The sequence below is a fragment of the Hyperolius riggenbachi genome, chromosome 1, assembly GCF_040937935.1.
Source record: "Hyperolius riggenbachi isolate aHypRig1 chromosome 1, aHypRig1.pri, whole genome shotgun sequence".
NCBI lineage: Eukaryota > Metazoa > Chordata > Amphibia > Anura > Hyperoliidae > Hyperolius > Hyperolius riggenbachi.
The window spans coordinates 464,820,548-464,838,751 of record NC_090646.1 but is presented as its reverse complement, the minus strand read 5'-3'; the positions used below and the strand labels follow the sequence as shown (position 1 = coordinate 464,838,751).

The window sequence follows — 18,204 nt, the reverse complement described above, 5'->3', positions numbered from 1 at the left end:
TGCCGACCTCCGAGGTTGGCAAGCTGCCAGCGGGGGACTGGAGCAGCAGTGAGTGACTACGAGGGCACAGTATGGCTGCATGGGGCTGGTAGAAGCCCCAGGTAAGTGAAACTCATTTTTTTATTTTACTTGGACCCTCCCTTTAAGTACCGTAAATATATTCAAAGGATAATTTAGGCAGTTCCCTTATATTACATAGAAATGGTAAGATTGGATGAAAAAAATTGTACCATGTATGGGCACCATAAGGGTGCCCATACATGTTGCTGGACCCCAAATTACATGAATTTGGAGGGGAAATAGTATTTAACGCCGCCGGGGAGTTTTGCTGCAGCAGGGAGAGCTGTCATTCAGCTCTCCCGGTGCCCAGCTCACCGACGCCCGTACGATACAAACGCCTGCTGGCAGCCTCTAAGGATGGGTTGACGTCTTGTACGCAGGTGCATGCGAATATGCCCATGTCATCAGGAGCATACTGCATCTGTGCAGTACTACAGCACAGGCGCAGTCCACTCCTGGTGACGTGGGCACGTTCTTGGGTGTCGCATGCGCAGAAGATGCCAACCCATCAGGGGCTGGCGATCCTTCAGGAGCTGCCAGCGGGCCCTGGGAAAAGACCGGAGCTACAGCAAGGCACACAAATTACTTCTAGCGGCTGGAAGAAGCCCAAGATAAGTAAAACTACATTTTTTATTTTTTTTTAAGTCCTCGATTATTTAAAGGGGAACTGAAGAGAGAGGTATATGGAGACTGTCATGTTTATTTCCTTTTAGACAATACCAGTTGCCTGGCAGCCCTGCTGATCCTCTGCCTCTAATACTATTAGCCATAGCCCCTGAACAAGCATGCAGCAGATCAGGTGTTTCAGTGGTTCAGACTTATAAGTCAGATCTGACAAGACTAGCTGCATGCTTGTTTCTGGTTTTAATCAGATACTACTGCAGAGAAATAGACCAGCAGGGCTGCCAGGCAACTGGTATTGATTAAAAGGAAATAAACATGACAGCCTCCATATACCTCTCTCTTCAGTTCCCCTTTAACACTAGAATGTCTTTGTCAGACGTTAGTCAGGAAATAGAAGCAAATGACAGCAGGGCTTGTTTATGAGTGAGGATATGAAAATAAAGTTTTTCAGTTGATTGGTTTAACCTTGTTTGCATACATTAAGATTTTTATTTCTAGTCATGCCTTTAATTCTGCATTGTTTACACAGTGTACTTGCTGCTGTACGTGGCCTATGTCTTTGTGGTGGTCCTGTCTGCCTGGGTTTATCAGAGGATTCGTCAGAGGCAGCTGACTGTCCCTGTATTACCGGAGTCAGGTAACGTTTTGAATATTGACTGGTTTAATTGTGCTTCCGCTTTAGAGTTTTTGTAATTTAAAATAAATGCAATAATTGAGACTCCATCTGCAAAAGAGTTGTGTGCAAGTACAGCAAAGTCCCTAATATCTGGCACCAGAGGGGATTGCCTGATGCTGGATATCTGCTTGCCGGTTTCTTGAGCAACCAGCAATAGCTCAAACCGCCCCCCATGCAGCAGAAACTACTTACTGATCCATCAGGCACCGTCTTCTATACATCCTGTAGCTTCTAGCGGCTTTTCGACGTCCTCTGTGTACGGCTCCCGACTCAGGTCAGATGACACGCCAGAAGCCTTGCAGGGATGCCAGAAAGCCATTGGGAGCTGTAGGACATGCATAGAAGACGGCACCTGGAGGATTGGTAAGTAGTTTATGCCCTGCAAACCCCCAAAAGTTCAGTCCTGGTTATCCCCCTCAGGCATGCTAGTTATTCGATACTTCCAGTTGCCTGAGTTCCGGATAACAGGGACTCTGCTGTATTAGGTTATTGTTGCCTAAACTTCTTTATTGCATCAGGTGACAGTTTATCATCTGCACAGGCTTTGCAAGTCCTATAGAGACAGTCCTGCTTGGGTGAACAGGACCGACGCTTCCATAAGGGTAAACCGGCAACTGCCCAGGTGGGCCATAGATCTGGGTGACACCAGTCATCCAAAGTAGCCAAACACTGAAATGAGTTCTGGCAAAGTTAGCTTTATCTGTATGTGTTACAAACAAGCATTTTGTTCAGAAGTTACAGTCTGCTGAGTATGCAGGAAACTGAGCAGTCTGCAGACTTACTACAACTGGATGAGAGAAAAATCTTCAAAGGCAACACTGCAACTGTCTGTTTTCAGCTTCAAGTTAAAGGAAAAAGACATATCCTGCAGGCAACTGTTTGCTTTATGTAAAGGACAACTGAAGTGAGAAGAATATGGCTGCTATATTTATTTCCTTTTAAACAATACCAGTTGCCTGGCAGCCCTGCTGATCTATTTGGCTGCAGTGGTGTCTGAATCACCCCAGGAACGAGCATGAGGCTAGTCTTGTCAGATCTGACAATAATGTCAGAAACACCTGATCTGCTGCATGCTTGTTCGGGGTCTATGGCTAAAAGTATTAGACAGAGGGTCAGCAGGGCAGCCAGGGAACTGGTATTGCTTAAAAGGAGATAAATGTAGAAGCCTCCATATCCCTCTTGATTGAGTTGTCCTTTAAGCTGAACCGCAGCCGGGAGCATTATTAGTTTTCATGCTTCAGTTTACAAATACAGAAACCCATGAAGCTCAAAAGTACAGTATAGAGTCCATGCAGTAGTTAAATATATTTGTCTGATCCTGTGAACTAATTTCTCTCATGTCCTCTATTTCCCTTTGTGTAATCAGATCTTCCAACGGACAATGAAGACTCTGGGACTCCCACTCCTTATGGCTCTGAGTTTGGTATGAAAACCACTTCTTCCTGTGCTGATGCTTATCACAGTGGTGTGGGGAGGGAGGGGCTTAGGTATGCTGCCCATACAGTTCACTGCTGAGTAAAAAAAGGCACAAATATTTATATTCTATATAAAATTATGCATTACTGTACATATACTATCCCACTTAGTCCCACTGTGATCTATAAGAAAATTATGGACCCTCGGAGAGAAAATGTTTTGTTTTTCTCCCTGCAAGCCCCTATACGCGGTCAGTGAATCTGATGCATTGTAAAGGCAATGGCAACGTAATATGTTTCATCACAGCTAGCCAGCTACATGCAGTGCATGCACAACAAATGCAGGAAAACAGAACAGGCTGGGCATCATTTACACTAAACACAACTCATATGAATGCCAACCACAAGTGTTCACTGCTTTATAAATGTAGTACTGTGCTAAAGAGCTGTCCAATGGCTTCAGAAACGCTTGATAAATGCAAAATAAGATGTCTGTGCATACAAACTTGAACAGCTACTGTCAAAAGTCTCAGGTTCAGCCTAAGTGCTTGTTTCCAAATAGTGCGCTTTCAGCTGCACTTATGGAAACCCGATCGCAGGGACAGCAGATTGCATAGATTGCACTGTCTGTTGTTTCCATACATGCGCTGCAATTCACTACTGAATCGCAGCACATGGTTGCCTGCATTTCTGGGCAATTGTGCCCATGATCCCATTCAGAATAATGAATGGGATCACAAGCTCTGCCTCCCGGGAGTGACGCGCAACACAGAGCCGCGCGGCTCTGTGCTGCAATAGAAACAAGCCCTTAGCCTTAACCTGAGACTGCTACTCTTGCTGTGCAATATTGTGACAGCATGAGGTAACATTGTTTACAAAGCAAACAGTGCACAGATCTTACCTGTGATGTAACAACTTCCCCAAGTAGTAGATTACTGTCTGTTTTGTCTTTTTTTTTTTTTTTTTTTTTTTTATACTGCATTCCATCTGTACAGGATTTTCAGAATAGATGCAAATTGCAATGGCAGCCTTCAGCACTGGTGACTGGATTTTTCAGTAAAAAGACATAAATCCAGGCACATCCCCTCAAATAAGAACAGTAAAATAAGTTATTAGGGAGGTGCTAAAGGGGGTGTGGCCAGCAAAATGGCAAACGCAGTTAGGGCCGGTTTCCACCTCTGCGGAAATTGGGGAGAATCCGCAGAGTTTCCCCGCAAACAAATCGCGAGGGGAAACTCTGCCATAGGGTGTAATGATGCCATTGTCTGAATTACTTGCCTTAACAATTCGGATGACATTGCAGCATTTGTTTCTGCAGGAGGCAGTGATTGGGATTTGGCTGCGTCCTCGCATAGGAAGGCAGTGCTGCCGCTTGTCTCTCAGGACGCATGGCGGCTCGTGAAAACGGGCCCTAACCCTTCGCACATTCACATGCAAATGTTCATACAAATGCATTCACAGAATTCAGTCATCCAGGAACCACTGCTATCCCTACAGCTAAGCTAAAAGCCTGGGTCTTAATACAAAAGAATACATTCTCTTGCTTAGCCTCATACACTGCGCAGAGGTGTTTTTAGGTTCCTAACTCTGTCTGGCACTGTAACATCCATAGAACAGACATGCAAACATTCATTGCATCAAACCTATCTAAAGATTAGGAGTGCACATCCTGACGTCCTCTCATGGGACAGATAGTTCATCAAACTAATCCCACAAGGGAGTTAACAAATATATTCATGCCAGCACCATCTTTAGTATTTAAAGCTCTTTATTCTTTAAAAAAGTTATGACATAACTTTATACAGCTTGAAAAAGATCTGTTGATCGAAACAGCGCTGCTGTCGCTGTGGAAGAAGCTTGTCATGCTTTTTAAAGAATAAAGAGCTTTAAATACTAAAGATGGTGCTGGCTTGACTGTGGAGGAATCGTTGGAAACGTCTGGAGTGCAGAGACGCTGCAAGCCATAGCACATCCATCCCTTTTCCCCTCCTTGGGTGCTCGCTTTACACTGAATTGATGTAACAAATATATTCATGTGCACCATGCACACACCCAGCATAAGCATACTGACAATGGGCATAGACAGGGGAAGGAGGAAGTGCACTGGATTAAACCCTGTTTGTGAATGCATTTGTATGAGCATTTAAGTGTACGAAGGGTTACTGACTGGACTTTAGAGTCACATGGGGAATTGTGATTTTTATACAAATTACATTACATTGGGATAAACATTGTTGACATGGGAGACCAGGGTTTGAATCCTGGCTAGGGACAGTACCTACTAAGTAAGAAATCCATGGGCAAGACTAACACTACAGGTTGTATCATGATCCTGAAGTGCATGGGCCTGCGAGCCTAATATTAACAAGACTAGTCATGTCAATTGTTGATGTGTTCTGGTGCCGCCATGGTTCGGCAGGCGCCAATGTTTGTGTTTATACAAAAATGCTAATAAAAATTATACTTTAAAAAAAAAAAAAAAGACTAACACTACAGGGTGTGCCCTAAGTGGCTGCAGCTCTTGAGCGATTTGAGTCCAAATTGAGCGCTGTACAAATGTTAGAATTATTATTAATTGGCTGGATTTTATCCCAACATGGAGATTTCTTCATTGGCTATGACTAGTGTCCTTGTTGGTGCATTTGTATATAGACATGGTTTTCTAAACAAGTGTATGTCTCTGTATAGGTGATGAGTATCAGCCGTTATTAGCACTGCAGCAAAGTACTTGGCAAATCCTGGTAGAGTCACTGAATCCGGTAGATGCACGGAAGTGGAGACTGAAGCGCTGGCACTGGAAAACTTTAAAAGCTGTGAAGGTGAATGGATTAAGAGAATGAGAGTTGTAATACATGATTCCATGCTTGCATCAATGGCACCAATACAGGAATGTTGTGTTCTTAGGTCCCTTTAGAGCTGCTGCTCCGTTTATGTGTTCCTGTGGTGGACCCAGATAGAGAAGATCGCAACTGGCAGAGGCCTCTCAACTGCATTCACTTCATCACCACTCCTCTCCTCTGTGTGTTCTGTCTGAACTCAGGTGTTTGTGAGTATCCTAATACACATTATTGGTCATCATCTTCACCTTTCATCCTGCTTGTTAATTCTATAATTTATTTATTACTTAATTTACAATTAAGGAAACTGGGCTTCTTTCTTCTTTTTAAAGTGCATATCTGGAGAATTATATAAAAAAGCTAATGCATACCTAATGGTGCAAAGTTACAATGGAGCAGGGCCGGGCCGAGGCATAGGCTGGAGAGGCTCCAGCCTCAGGGCGCAGTGTAGGAGGGGGCGCAGAATTCATTCAGCTGTCATTCCTAATTGTGTTTGAAGCAGAAAGAAATAAGAAAAGGGGATACATGGCAGTGACTGCAAGCCAGATAACTAGAGATTAAGGTGTTGGGGAGGTTGTGGGCCCTGTGGCACCTCTTAGTCTAATAGCAATCAGTGTGTGATGGCTGGGGTGGGAGGGATGGAGGGGCGCACTTTGGTGTCTCAGCCTTGGGTGCTGGAGGACCTTGTCCCGGCTCTGCAATGGAGTGTCCGTGTCCCAGAGTATATGTGGAAATGAAAACTTAAAAGTTAAAAATTCAGATTATGGAACACATCCAAATAAATAGTGGCCAACAGAAGGATGGGGAATATGTAGAGTTGCTGAACACTTTGGGGAAGCCCATAATGGGGACCCTGAGAGACTAAAGGTGGCCACTAACGGTCCAATTTCTAGTGAAAAATCGTTCAAGCGATCAGAAATTCGGATTGGACGAAAAATCTTTCACTACACCATCAACGAACCAATCTTTGCTTCCTATCTATCACAACCAACAAGAAAATCCAAATTTTGGTTTGACAAAAATCCCATTCTTCACGTTCCCAGCCAGAATAGCGCCCCCTATGCTGCTATTGCAGCATAGGGAGGCTGCAATAGCAGCATAGGGGGTGCTATTCTGGCTGGGAGCGCGAAGAATCACTCACCTTCCCAGCCTCTCGGCTGGTGACGGCGAAACCGGAAGTCGCCGCCGGCCGGTCCAGGGACATCTGATGGAGTCAGCGTGGGCACCGATCAGCTTCAGGGGGCTGAGGGAAGCCCCAGGTGAGTTAAACTCCTTTTTTCTGTCTGACTTTAGGTTCACTTTAACTCTTGTACCAGTGTGAGGCTCACTAGTTTACACCATTAACAATGCACATCTATACCATTTGCAACACACATACATGAAAATAAATGTCTTCCCATCCATTCCCTCTCCACCGGACCAACACTCTCATTAAATTATGGAAGCTGAGTTTATTTTGTAAAATACTTAAAGATCTAGGTCCAATTTTTACTCCGTTTTAGGGCTGGTTCACATTGGGGCAATTCTTCAGCACAAAGCGCTGCTACAATATATCCCTATGGATACCTTCACACTGCAGCGGTTGCAATTTCGATCAATCACAAATGCGCTGCATGCAGTGTTTTGAGGGCGACTGCTCTGTGATTCTTGCTCTATTGAACATGAATCACAAGCGCAAATCACACTGAATTGCGAGATTTTGCTCGCAAATTGCGATCGCGGAGCCGAACACGATTACGGGCAAAGCGCCGAGTGTGAACCGGCGCTTAGTCTCTTATCTATATACCAAATTCTCTCTGTTCCTCTGTCTGCTCAGTTCTGAGAATCCTTCCAGCCTTGATCCTATCTTTACCCATATTTATTCTCCTCTCTCCCTATCTTCATGAACCGTGCCACTCTGAATCCTGCTGCAGCAACCTTAAAACAAACCTGAAGTGAAAATAAACTTTTGAAATAAGTAATTATATTTGTAGGAGTAATTTTAAATAGAACTTTCCTGGAGTCCCATATTCTTATTTCGGGTTTAAGTGCTGGCAATGTCGATATGAAGTCTGAGCCATGTTTAACATCCTGCTGTTCATTCAGATCCCACATAGACGAATTATGACCTTTTGAACATTTTTACTACTATCCTGCTATAATGGAGACGGGTCACAGTTGCCTAAAATCATGTGTGTTTTTTGCAATCCGAAAACGCACATAATTCTTCCCAATACACAATCCCAGGGCAGTAGGAGCAATGAGTGTTTTCCCACTGTGGGGAAAAAAATACCAGCATTGCTGCTTTTTTCAAACCTCACATGCGATTCCCTATTGCTGGCTGTCAGCCAACAATGCAGATTCGTGGACTCAGTTGTGAGCCCTGCCTAAGTGTTTGCATAGCCTAGTGTATGGCCAGCTGTCATTTTGACAGCTCTGACTGTACTGGTTTAATAACTCTAGCGATAGAAAAGGGAGCGCAGGCAACTTGTAAGTAGGATTGGTACTACTGGTATATGTTCACATGTTATTCTCCACATGTCACGTCAGGTACCGAGGTTGCTTAAAAAAACACAATAATTCGGCCTCCAGCAATCGATGGGAGCCGAATTATATTATTCCCTCACTATCCATGGCGGCTTGGAGGGAGAATAGTAATTAATACGGCCCGGACTTGTGCAGAAGCAGGATCAGCCATATACCGGCTGTATCCTGCGCCTAAGTCTCCCGGCGCCGATTTCAAATGTATGCCTTGTTTGTTATCTGCTAGACGTGAGTATAGTGTATCTGATGTAATTGTTGCTTTCTCCTATCTTAGATGCACTCTACAACATTCAGGGAGTTCTTCCAGTTTGGGCTCTTCTGCTGATCATTGGAACTCCGTTAGCAGTCATTGTGTTCTTTACCACAAAGAATGGACAGCCACCCAAATATCACTGTGTAAGTATTTTAATTGAGACGCATTTTCCCCTTCAGAAGCAGACCTGAACTCAGAACTTCCTCTGTGCTCTAAAAGATAATCAACAGCATAATAACCTTTAAACCTTTAAACCTGTAAATAACCTTTAAACCTTTTACAGTTCCTACAAATCCTGCAATAATTCTGCAGTGTGTCTACTTCCTGTTTTCATGGAAGCAGACATATTGTTAACATCCTGTGTTTACCAATTACCTTCTTGCCGTGGCAGGCAGCTGACACAGGAGAGAGATCAAATTGCAACTTGTGATTAGTCACAGATGAGGGGGAATTAGACAGGGTAAATTCTTTAAATACATACAGGGTGCATTTCTCTGTTTTCCTTCTGTCCTGCGCAAGAGGTCAGGTCCATTGTAAAACTGCTCTGTGTTCATAGCTTTAATTGTTCAATTTGTTTTTTTTAGCTCTTCTCCTTTTTGGGATTTGTTGCCAGTGCACTTTCCATCAGTGCAGCCGCAACTGAAGTTGTTAATCTGCTGCGCACTTTTGGAGTCATCTTCCGACTAAGTAACACAGTGTTGGGGCTAACCTTGCTTGCTTGGGGAAACAGTATTGGCGGTGAGTACAAAGTATACATCCTTAAAAACTGCACAGTCTACATATTTATAAATAAGTGTTCAGTTTCTTTTAAGTACCCCAGTAACTTAAGGCTTCTTGCACACCAAGACGTTGCATTAGGTGCCACGTTAAGGTCGCATAACGTGCACCTAACACAACGTATGGTGCTGCAAGAGCCGACGGTAGAGTGAGCCGCGTTAGGCGGCTCGAGTCCTATAATGTCTCCCAGAGTGGCGCTGATTGGCCAGCGGGACCACGTGATGCGGAGCGAGACACTCCGCATCACGTGGTCCCGCCGGCCAATCAGCGCCCGCCAGTGCAGTGAATATTAAGTAGCCATGTGCGCGGCTACTGTAGCTGGCTCTCCCCGCCTCCTCTCCGCCCCCCACTGCGCATGTGCAAACAGTCTAACGCGGCTATAGCCGCTCCAACGCCGTAGCATGCTGCACTTTGCACAGAACGTGCAGCGTTACATGTAACGCAACGTGGGCTGTGTGAACAGCCCACTTGTGTTACATTGCTGTGCGTTGGGGGAGCGTTACAGGCGCACTAACGTGCGCCTGTAACGTCTTGGTGTGTAAGCAGCCTTAAGGACAACCGAAGTGAAAGGGATAAGGAGTCTGTCATATTTATTTCTATTTAAGCAATACCAGTTGCCTGGCTGTCCTGCTGATCATCTGCCTTTTAACACTTTTAGGCCCCATTCACACTTGAGCGGGAGTCGCGCGATTTCCACTCAGTGCAAAACGCTAGCAGTTTTTAAAAACCGCTAGCCCATGTAAGCCTATGGCAGTGTTCTCACTTAACCACAAACGCGTAACATTCTGCTGGCGATTAGCGATCGCGATTAGCATGCATAGCACCGCTAATCACGACCCCAAAACGCTGCGGTGTCCAGTGATTTTTCTGAGTTAATCGTGGAAAAATCACTCCCACAAAACGCTAGCGGTAATCGCCGGCGTTTTGCGGTTTTAGGTGTGAATGGGGTCTAAGGCTTTTTTTTTTACTTAGAACAGGCGTTTGCAGATCAGTTTTTTTCTGACATTATTGTTAGATCTGACAAGATTAGCTGCATACTTGTTTCTGTTGTTATTCAGACACTACTGTAGCCAAATAGATCAGCAGGGCTGCCAGGCAATCAGTATTGTTTAAAAAGAAATAAAAATGGCAGCCCCCATATTCTTCTCACTTCAGTTGCTGTTGTTTAAAGTATGTGACACACGAGTGCTGTGTAGCAGAGGCTTGTGACCACTACTTATCTCCAGCTCCAGTTCTGCCTGTGTCATTCAATGCATGTGCTAATAATTAACACACTAGGAGCAGCTTGCTACTGACTGGCTCTTGTGCCATAGGTATTAAAATGTGTATAGAATAGGTCTGGTTGGACTTGATGGACAGGTGTCTTTTTTTTCATACTAACTATGTAATATACAAACTTACATGTGGGTTTATACCTTAAAAAACAAATGCAAGGCAAATTCAACTCTACTTGTTAAGAAACCATAACAAATAGAAAGCATTGGCTAGTGTGGAGATCCAGACTCACTCGTAATAATTGTCATCTGAAGCAATAATACTTTTTGCCTGGCTTTTCCAGTATGAATATGTTTGGCTAGTATATGGCGTTGGGGAGGAAGGAGGGTGAGTGGAAGCAAGCTGCATTCCCGGATGCAAAGCCGCAGTTGGTGGGCATCAGGGATACCCATACACACAAAATGGCACCTGAAATGATCTTGAATGATCATTTGGTCAACCCAAGCTGCATGTGGGCCTTTATGGCTCCTTTCCACTGTAGTTGGTGACGTTGCAAATGAGTTAGGGCCCGTTGTCACTGGAACGAGTAGCAGGCGATTCCCGCTAATCGCCAAGGCAATAGCACTTTATTAACTAATGGCAGTGATCTCACTGCCATGATTGCTGCCAATTGCAAGGCGTTTCGCAATTAGCGGCAATCGCAAAACTGGGTGCATGCAGCATTTTTTAAGCGATTCTAGAGTGATTTCTTATAGATTGCTTAAAAAGCACTAATCGTGATTGCTCAAAAATCGTGAGAATGTAGTGCAAAAAGTGAGATTGGGCCTTTAAATTAGGGTTTTCCTTGGTATTATTATGGAAATAGGGGATTGTTGATGCCATAGTTTGCCCTGAAGTGGAAAGGAAGAAACTATAAGGCCACATACACACATCAGACCATAGTCTTTGGAAAATGAAAGATCACAGACCAATCTTACCACCCTTCATGTAGTATGAGAGCCATACTCTACACAGTCTTTTCTATGGAGCTGAACTCCCCATCAGAAAAAAATCTTTGCAAGATGCTGCACACACAGATGCTGTACAGACACAAAAGATCAGTATCTGCCAAAGATCTGTTCCTGCCAAAGATCTGTTCCTGCCAAAGATCCGTTCCTGCAAATTGCATTCATAGTCTGAGATCTGCAGATCATCATACACACCTTGTTTAACAGACATTCATCTGCAGATCTGAAAATCCATCCTGGTGGATCTGATCTGCAGATGAATGTCTGTTAAACAAGGTGTGTATGGTGATCTGCAGATATCATAGACTATGAATGCATTTTGCAGGAACGGATCTTTTGCAGGAACAGATCTTTTGCAGATACTGATCTTTTGAATGTCTACAGCATCTTTGTGTGCAGCATCTTGCAAAGATTTCTGTCTGATGGGGAGCTCAGCTCCATAGAATAGACTGTAGGTATGGCTCTCATACTACATGGAAGAGAGTAAAATTGGTCTGTGATCTTTCATTTTCCAAAGACAATGGTCTGATGTGTGTATGAGCCTTTAGTGTGAGAAACATAGAGTATTGGTGAATCAAAAATTATAATCCGCTGCATATAAAAAGTGTACACACCCGTTACAAGAGATGTCCTCACAGTCTGACTGATATGAAGAGCCTCTGCGAGGAAGAGTGGGCAAAACATTTCCCACTTCTAAGCCATCTGGCTAACACTATCTGGCTGCCTCATTTTTCAATTGCAGATTATAGGTCACATTAAGGCTGCTTTCAGAGTGCGACGTTACAGGCACACGTTAGAGCAGCCTGTAACGCAGCCCAACTCACAGCAGTTAAAAATCAATGGGCTGTTCACAGTGCCCACGTTGCGTTACAGCTGGTTCGTTGTACGCGGTTTTAGCCACATTAGACTGTGTGCACATGCGCAGTGATTAGCCACATGGCCAATTAATATTCACTGCACTGCTGACGTAATGGATTTCTTCCTGGAGCGGCCGCTTTGTGCGCTGATTAGCTGGCGGGACCATGTGATGCGGAGTGTTCCGATCACGTGATCTCCGCAGTCTTTTGAGCTGCATATCGCGGCTCATTCTGACGTCCTCCTCTATCACCACCAGGCGTTGCGCTAGGGGCACGTTGTGCGACCTTAACGTCCCCTAAAACGCAACGTCCTGATGTGAAAGAGGCCTAAAGGTGAGAGAACATTTTGAAAGGATTAATTGTGGTCTCATTTTCACATCACAAAAACCGCATATATGCAAAAAGGACGCTGGGAAATTTGGGCACAGGGTGAAACCGAAAAACAGCTTACCCTGCTTCTACACAAGTCCCAGCGGGGTTAATTACTGTTCTCTCTCCATGCCACCATGGACTCTGGTAAGATGCAGTTCAGCTGCCAGCTATTGCTGATGGCCAAGTTGCACAGTTTTTTCTGTAATTTGGGCTCCCGTCTTTTGCCTGAGACCAAATCACCCTCTGTGCGCCCTATAGCTGTAATTCACATTACAGACTATGGTGGCACCCAAATGTCCGGCGGCCTTTTTGCCTGTCTTGACAAAAACCTGCCATTTTAACAGAGGTGTGTACAGGTTTCATATCCACTGTATGTATTTGTATTCCGCTTACTTAAAAAGTATTAAACAGAGATTCATCGCAAAAAAACAGCAGCCTCTGTGTTCCCATGAGGCCTGGAACCCACTAGTAGTACAATAATTGGTAAATAAAAATAAAAACACTGAGGGCCCGTTTCCACTATCACGAATCTGCATGCGTTTCCTGCATGCAGATTCGCACAGCCAATACAAGTGGATGGGCCTGTTTCCACTTGTCAGTTTTTTCCTGAGCGGTTTTCTGTGCAGGATTTTTCTGCACAGCAGAGCCCTCAGAATTCGCCTGCGTGTGGAATGCATGCGAATCGCAGCTAATGTATTTAATAGGGAAATCGCCTGCGGCTTTGGTATGCGGCTTTGGTATTTCGCATGGAAATCAATGAAGAAGCACACTGGCACTGCCATGGTTAAATTCGCATACAGCGTCATCCATGCGAATTTTCATGGGAATTCGCACGAAAATTAGCATACAACCCCTTTCGAATTTTTACTGCGGCGATTCGCACCACACAAGTGGAAACGGGTCCTGAAAGCTCCTACAATTGGCATGTGAGTATCGGAACTGGACACAGTGGCCTGATCTGATGAATTACACTTTCTTTGACCTTTAGGCCTGGAACCCACTAGGAGCGCTTTTCTGAGCACTTTGTGACTTGAAAAGCTTTTGCTAATGTAATGCTATGGGTGTTATCCCACTTGAGTGAAAGGATTTTATAAATATCCCCCATAGCGTTGCATTAGCAAGAGCTGTTTCAAATCACTAGCACTTAGAAAAGGCTGCTAGTGGGTTTGAGCCCTTAGTGTGTTTGAGCCCTTACTCCTGTCGGGCGTTTTGTCAATGTTTGTATAACTTGTTTAAAAATAAATATAAAATCAAAAATGTAAATGTAATGCTCCTGGGAAAATAGGAGGAGCTAAAATACAAACATACGCCTAACTGTGTGAGCTTGTTTTCCGAGGTTTTACAGTACTGGTTTAAACATGCAAATAAATGTGGACCAATTTATAAAAATATCAATTTAATATCGAATAAATATTACAATATCAAAACAATATAATATTGCACTTTTGATATAAAACAAAACTCATAAGGTCATTCTTATAATAAGCAATGAGCTGGATAATAATTTCAGTAAAACATCAAAATGTTATTATACTTATTCACCAATACAAAAGGCTTAAACCAATTAGCAGTCAACTCAAATACAGTGCAGAGTTATGACTCATCAAATATGGCCGTCGGCCCTGTTACTCAATTTACCACAGGGTCTCTGGAGACAAAATGGATGAATTGAACGACAACAAAATGGCTGTTATCAAAATCAAAATGGCTGCTATAAAAAACAAAATGGTGGCTATCAAAAACAAAATGGTGGCTATCAAAAACAAAATGGTGGCTATCAAAAATCAAAATTGCGCAGTCCAAAATCAAAAATGCGCTATCCAAAATAAACTGGCTGATGTCAGCTATACCATTCAATATAACAAATTTAGGATGACTCAGTGGATCTGACGACTGGGCGTTGCCCCACAATCGCTATGCAATCAACTATAAATGACAGGAATTTTCCCTCTGTCTACACTTTAACCTCCGCTGGCCTGTGTTACTACACAGAGCAGGCGGGTAAAATACATATAATTTTGGAATAAAATGTCTATTGAGTCGTCCAAAACTTGGTTAGGTGTGGCTTGCACATGCTGCGGCAAAGTATCAAAATATCTAGAGGAGGTAGCTTGAAAGGTCTAGTTTTTTATCCAAGACTGAGTTAAACAGCCAGTTATCAATGAACATATGGTAGAACTTAGGTGAGTTGTTTCCAACTTGCAACTTTGGAAAAGCTCACCCCTTTTTAAAATATCAACCAATGAAATTCAATCAATACATCATATGTTCAGATATTCTGCGCTGTAATAAGCCGTCTAACTAACAAGAAAATCAGAACTGGGTTCAAGTATAGTCACCAAGATGGCCTCTGGGCGTGTTCCTCTTAGGCGTGGCTGTGTTCAGATGGCATGAATCCTCTATGTCCTGGTCTGCTCAGATCTCTTGATGGTCTGATTCTCCTTCATTGAATGACCCCTCTCATCTTATTCCCCTCACTACCTATGGTCCTGCCCAGGAGATTAAATCTTCTAGCCTATCACTGGGCAGTGGGAGTGATCAATGGGAGCTTTCTGTGACTAATCTTTAACCCAAGTGTAATACTGGCTTTCACCCTTTGTAGGTGCTGTTGGCTAACTAATCACAGACTTACTGGGATATTTGGCAAACTAAAAACAAAAATCATGTTTTATTATAACCCAACAGTGAATAAATCAATGTTATAAAAATTCATATCTTATGGATAGCTGATCTGGATGGGATCATTGGTTATTATTTATTATACAGTGACCTTTTCTACCATATTTAAGATAGATTGGATTTGATCCAAAAATCATTGGCATGCTTAAAACCACCATGGATCTCTTTATATAAAACATTGTTTTTGTTAGCATGGTTTTATATCTCTAACATTATTGTTTAATATACAACACTGGTAACCATATAACATTTCTATACCATTCTGGATATATTCATTCAGGGAATCTTCATATTAACACGTATACATTTTCAATAACATTTTCATATTGTTACTGGTTTGCCCAGCTATAAGAAAAATAAAGGTATTTCCTAAGCCTTGTGTTTGTGTCTGGACTTTGGAAACACAAATATTGCATAGAAACCTTGCATGGGTTTTGGTTTCACATTCAATGTAGCCAGGTTTGAGCCATTGTATACAGATATTAGTCCATTTTTAAACACACTATTGTCACTCAGACTCCTCTTGTTTGCTATCTTGTCAAGTGTTTTGACCTAAAACAAAGAATGGTCTGATATCATTGTTCCCAGTAAGGTGAATGGGATTACCCATTGCAAATAGCACATCAGCTGACTGCCTGTTGTTCAACATCTGACCTTCCTTTAGAGACACATACAAGTCAGCCTTGCATGGCAATATTACATCGCCATATTAAAATATGCTCTGCCTTTCTCAATGATCAATGTATATGTTAACCTATAATCACCCTACATTAAGAAGTCTTTGTCTTCTGTAACCTAAGGAAAAGAAATTATTAGGTCTATGTGTATCTGATCATACACAGTTCAGTTTATTGGAAAAATGATATCCCGCCATATGGAAATCTCGACACATCCCCCTTTTCTTTTGGAATGTTCCAGGGTGTGACCATTTCAAAAGAACAACAAGGATTATTAAACGTTTTACGTTTTCTTCATTCCTGTGGGAACGCGTTGCGAACGAAGCTTTATGTTTTGTATTTGTAATCCAAGTATGAAAGGGAAATGGACTTTAAAACATTGTCTTCATCACATTGAAGTTCATGTTTCACGCTTCAAGAAAAATAAACTTGGCAAATGATACTCCGGCTGTAAACAAACAGGTTTCCTCTTGTTGCAAAGGTAGCAAACAGCGATTGTAACAGCGATGAACTGCTTTGGCCTTTGGTTCAAACAAAAGGATTTTCCGGATCTGCTTCAAGATTTGAACAACTCACTCCTGTGAGTATCTGGTGTGCAACAGATATCCAACTTGCATCTCCATCAAATGGACCCCGGATACATCAGCTCGTCATTCAACGACACATCGCGGGTTTAGGCTCATCTGGACCCTCTAGGATAGGAACATCTATCTGGTCATGATGAACTCCGCTGTATCCGGTAACCTCACGGATGCTGGATCTGGCATCACACTTGGCTCGGCACTCTTCCCCAAGATTAGGACTGCGTAAAGGATGGCAATCATCAGGTGGGGCATCTTTGCGCCGGATTGGAATCTTTGTGTCCATATGGATTCTAGTAGAGATTAACACATCATTAGGTATACCTGTCAGGAGAAAAATAATTTGTTAGCACACATTTCAAGATTGCTCAATTCTCCGCAATTGTGAACTAGGGTGACATATACGCAGTTGATTAATATGCACCCATTTTTCAACAAAGTCATCCCCCTTAGGGATCTTAACCTTATACACCACAGGAGACAATTTATCAGTGATTGGATATGGACCTTTCCATGAAGGGAGGAATTTCTTTTCCTTTACCTGGTCTCTGGCAAAATTATACAGATAAACCTTATCGTCAACCTGATACTCCTTTTGTGTGGTTTTGAGGTCATAGTACGTTTTCGTACTGACTGCGGCTTTTTCGATGTTTCTTTGAGCAAATGCAAAGGCATGCTGGAGGTGCTTCCGTAAGTTCTCCACATATTGATGTGCAGTAGTTGCATTCATCAAGTTGTGATCTGAGGTTTTGTAAAGCAAATGCTGGGGTAACACCATTTTTCTACCTGTGAGCATCTCAAATGGAGAAAGTTTGGTTGCTGCGCTTGGAGTAGCTCTAATAGCCATGAGAACTAGTGGCAGCTTGACATCCCAGTCTTTACCCGATTCGCTAACAAATTTTTTTAGGATATTTACAATGGATTGATTGTAACGCTCCACTCCACCACTAGAGGCTGGTCGGTAAGCTATGTGTAGCTTCCGTTTTACCCCTAGGATTTCCCACATTTTGGTCATTACTTCACTGGTGAAGTGACTTCCGCGATCGGATTCGATGCGCTGTGGAAGACCAAATCGGGAAAATATGTGGTTAATGAGCAGTGATGCGCACACACTGGAACTGCATGTTTTACTTGGTAGACATTCTACCCATTTAGTGAACAGGCATGTTACGGTTAACATATACCGGTTTCCTTTTGAGGACGTTGTTACTGGACCAATAAAATCGATCTGGATGTCTGACCATGGCATAGCTATGCCTCTTTTCATCAGCGGTGCCCTGTGAGTGGGACCTTGTGGCTGGAATTGAGGGCATACCAAGCACCCTTGACAATATGTCCTGACATCCTGTAACATGTGTGGCCAGTAAGCGTAGTCTCTTAATAACTCATACGTTATTTTCTCTCCTCGATGACCAGCTGTCGGGGCATCATGAGCATGTTGCAACATCAAACCCCGATATGCTGCGGGTACTACCCACTGCGTAATACCATTTTTCGAGGTTCGTATTAGCAATCCATCCTGTAATGCAAATTGTGACACACCTTTCATCAAAATACGTAATTCTTCGTTGTCACTGCAGTCTTCCACGGTGATGGGATAATCATGTGGACTTCCAATATGTTTATAAAACAAACCAATAACGGGATCCCC

At 43.1% G+C, this 18,204-nt stretch overlaps 1 protein-coding gene across 2 annotated transcripts in view; it reads left to right on the top strand.

Moving 5' to 3' along the window:
- SLC8B1 (solute carrier family 8 member B1) overlaps positions 1–18,204 on the top strand; it is a 102,091-nt gene that overhangs the window by 68,586 nt on the left and 15,301 nt on the right. For both annotated transcript variants that reach the window (XM_068239660.1, XM_068239669.1), the window contains exons 10-15: positions 1,214–1,321; positions 2,727–2,783; positions 5,464–5,594; positions 5,680–5,821; positions 8,410–8,531; positions 8,973–9,126. In XM_068239660.1, coding sequence (XP_068095761.1) covers positions 1,214–1,321; positions 2,727–2,783; positions 5,464–5,594; positions 5,680–5,821; positions 8,410–8,531; positions 8,973–9,126 — 714 coding nt within the window. The remainder of the gene's footprint in view (positions 1–1,213; positions 1,322–2,726; positions 2,784–5,463; positions 5,595–5,679; positions 5,822–8,409; positions 8,532–8,972; positions 9,127–18,204) is intronic.